General features: G+C 31.0%; 1 protein-coding gene across 2 annotated transcripts in view; it reads left to right on the top strand.

Moving 5' to 3' along the window:
• LOC106874873 (uncharacterized) overlaps positions 1–980 on the top strand; it is a 6,335-nt gene that overhangs the window by 1,657 nt on the left and 3,698 nt on the right. For both annotated transcript variants that reach the window (XM_014922770.2, XM_014922771.2), the window contains exon 2: positions 420–600. In XM_014922770.2, the coding sequence (XP_014778256.1) occupies positions 453–600 (148 nt within the window). In that variant the 5' untranslated portion in view covers positions 420–452. The remainder of the gene's footprint in view (positions 1–419; positions 601–980) is intronic.

The raw sequence follows: 980 nt of genomic DNA, 5'->3' as shown, positions 1-980 counted from the left end.
ACCTTTACTCCTTTGGCTCATTAAGCGATGTAAAGCGTATTTAATCTCCATACCTTCGTTTTATTTGCTTTTTTCATTTTAAGTTTGCTTTAACCCTAACCCTAGGGTTAGGGTTAGGGATAGGGTTAATTGTTTCAGAATCGTTTGTTTATGTAGTCGGCACTTAATGTATATCGGCTGAATGGACGTCAGTGATTGGTTGAAATTACAGAAATACGACAACTTTAACATGGAATAATTTATGGATTTCTTTTTTTTTAAAGAAGACTAAGAGAAAAAGATGTTTTATATGACACATTCTACCAGTGTTCCAAGTTTCAAAGTGTTTCGTTAATGAAAAATGTGGCCCCCGTTTTAAAAAAGATCCGCAGACTGAATTATTACTGGATGTGATTATTTTCATTATTTATTTTACTTAGAATTGGTCTGTCTGCTGATTTTACTCCTTCAATATGCCTGGACGTCGGATAACACACAAGTTATCCTACACTGACGAGACCATGAAAGCAGCTGTAACAGCAGTTAAAGCTGGAATGACTCTAAGAAAGGCATCTTTGCATTATAACATACCAAAATCAACATTATCTGATAGAATTTCGGGTAGGTGATGTTTCACCTCTTGTCAATATATAAGATGTATTCTTAAAATTTACGATGTTGGGGGGACAAACACAGACACACAAACATACACACACACACACACACACACACACACATATATATATATATATATATATATATATATATATATATACATATATATTATTTTGTTTAAAAGAGTTCCAACGCTGTCTGTTTTTTATGTTTTATTTATATTCCTGCAGAACCAATGTGGGGTATAGAATATGGAATATACAATATATAATATAATATACAATATATAATATAAAATAAAATAAAAATGGATGGCACCATGAAAGAAAGTATTGAATGTAGATGAAATATTGAGTGTTCAATATAAAGGATCAAATATAATATAA

Source organism: Octopus bimaculoides, chromosome 11 (genome assembly GCF_001194135.2).
Source record: "Octopus bimaculoides isolate UCB-OBI-ISO-001 chromosome 11, ASM119413v2, whole genome shotgun sequence".
Lineage (NCBI taxonomy): Eukaryota > Metazoa > Mollusca > Cephalopoda > Octopoda > Octopodidae > Octopus > Octopus bimaculoides.
This window is presented reverse-complemented; position numbering and strand designations above follow the sequence as displayed.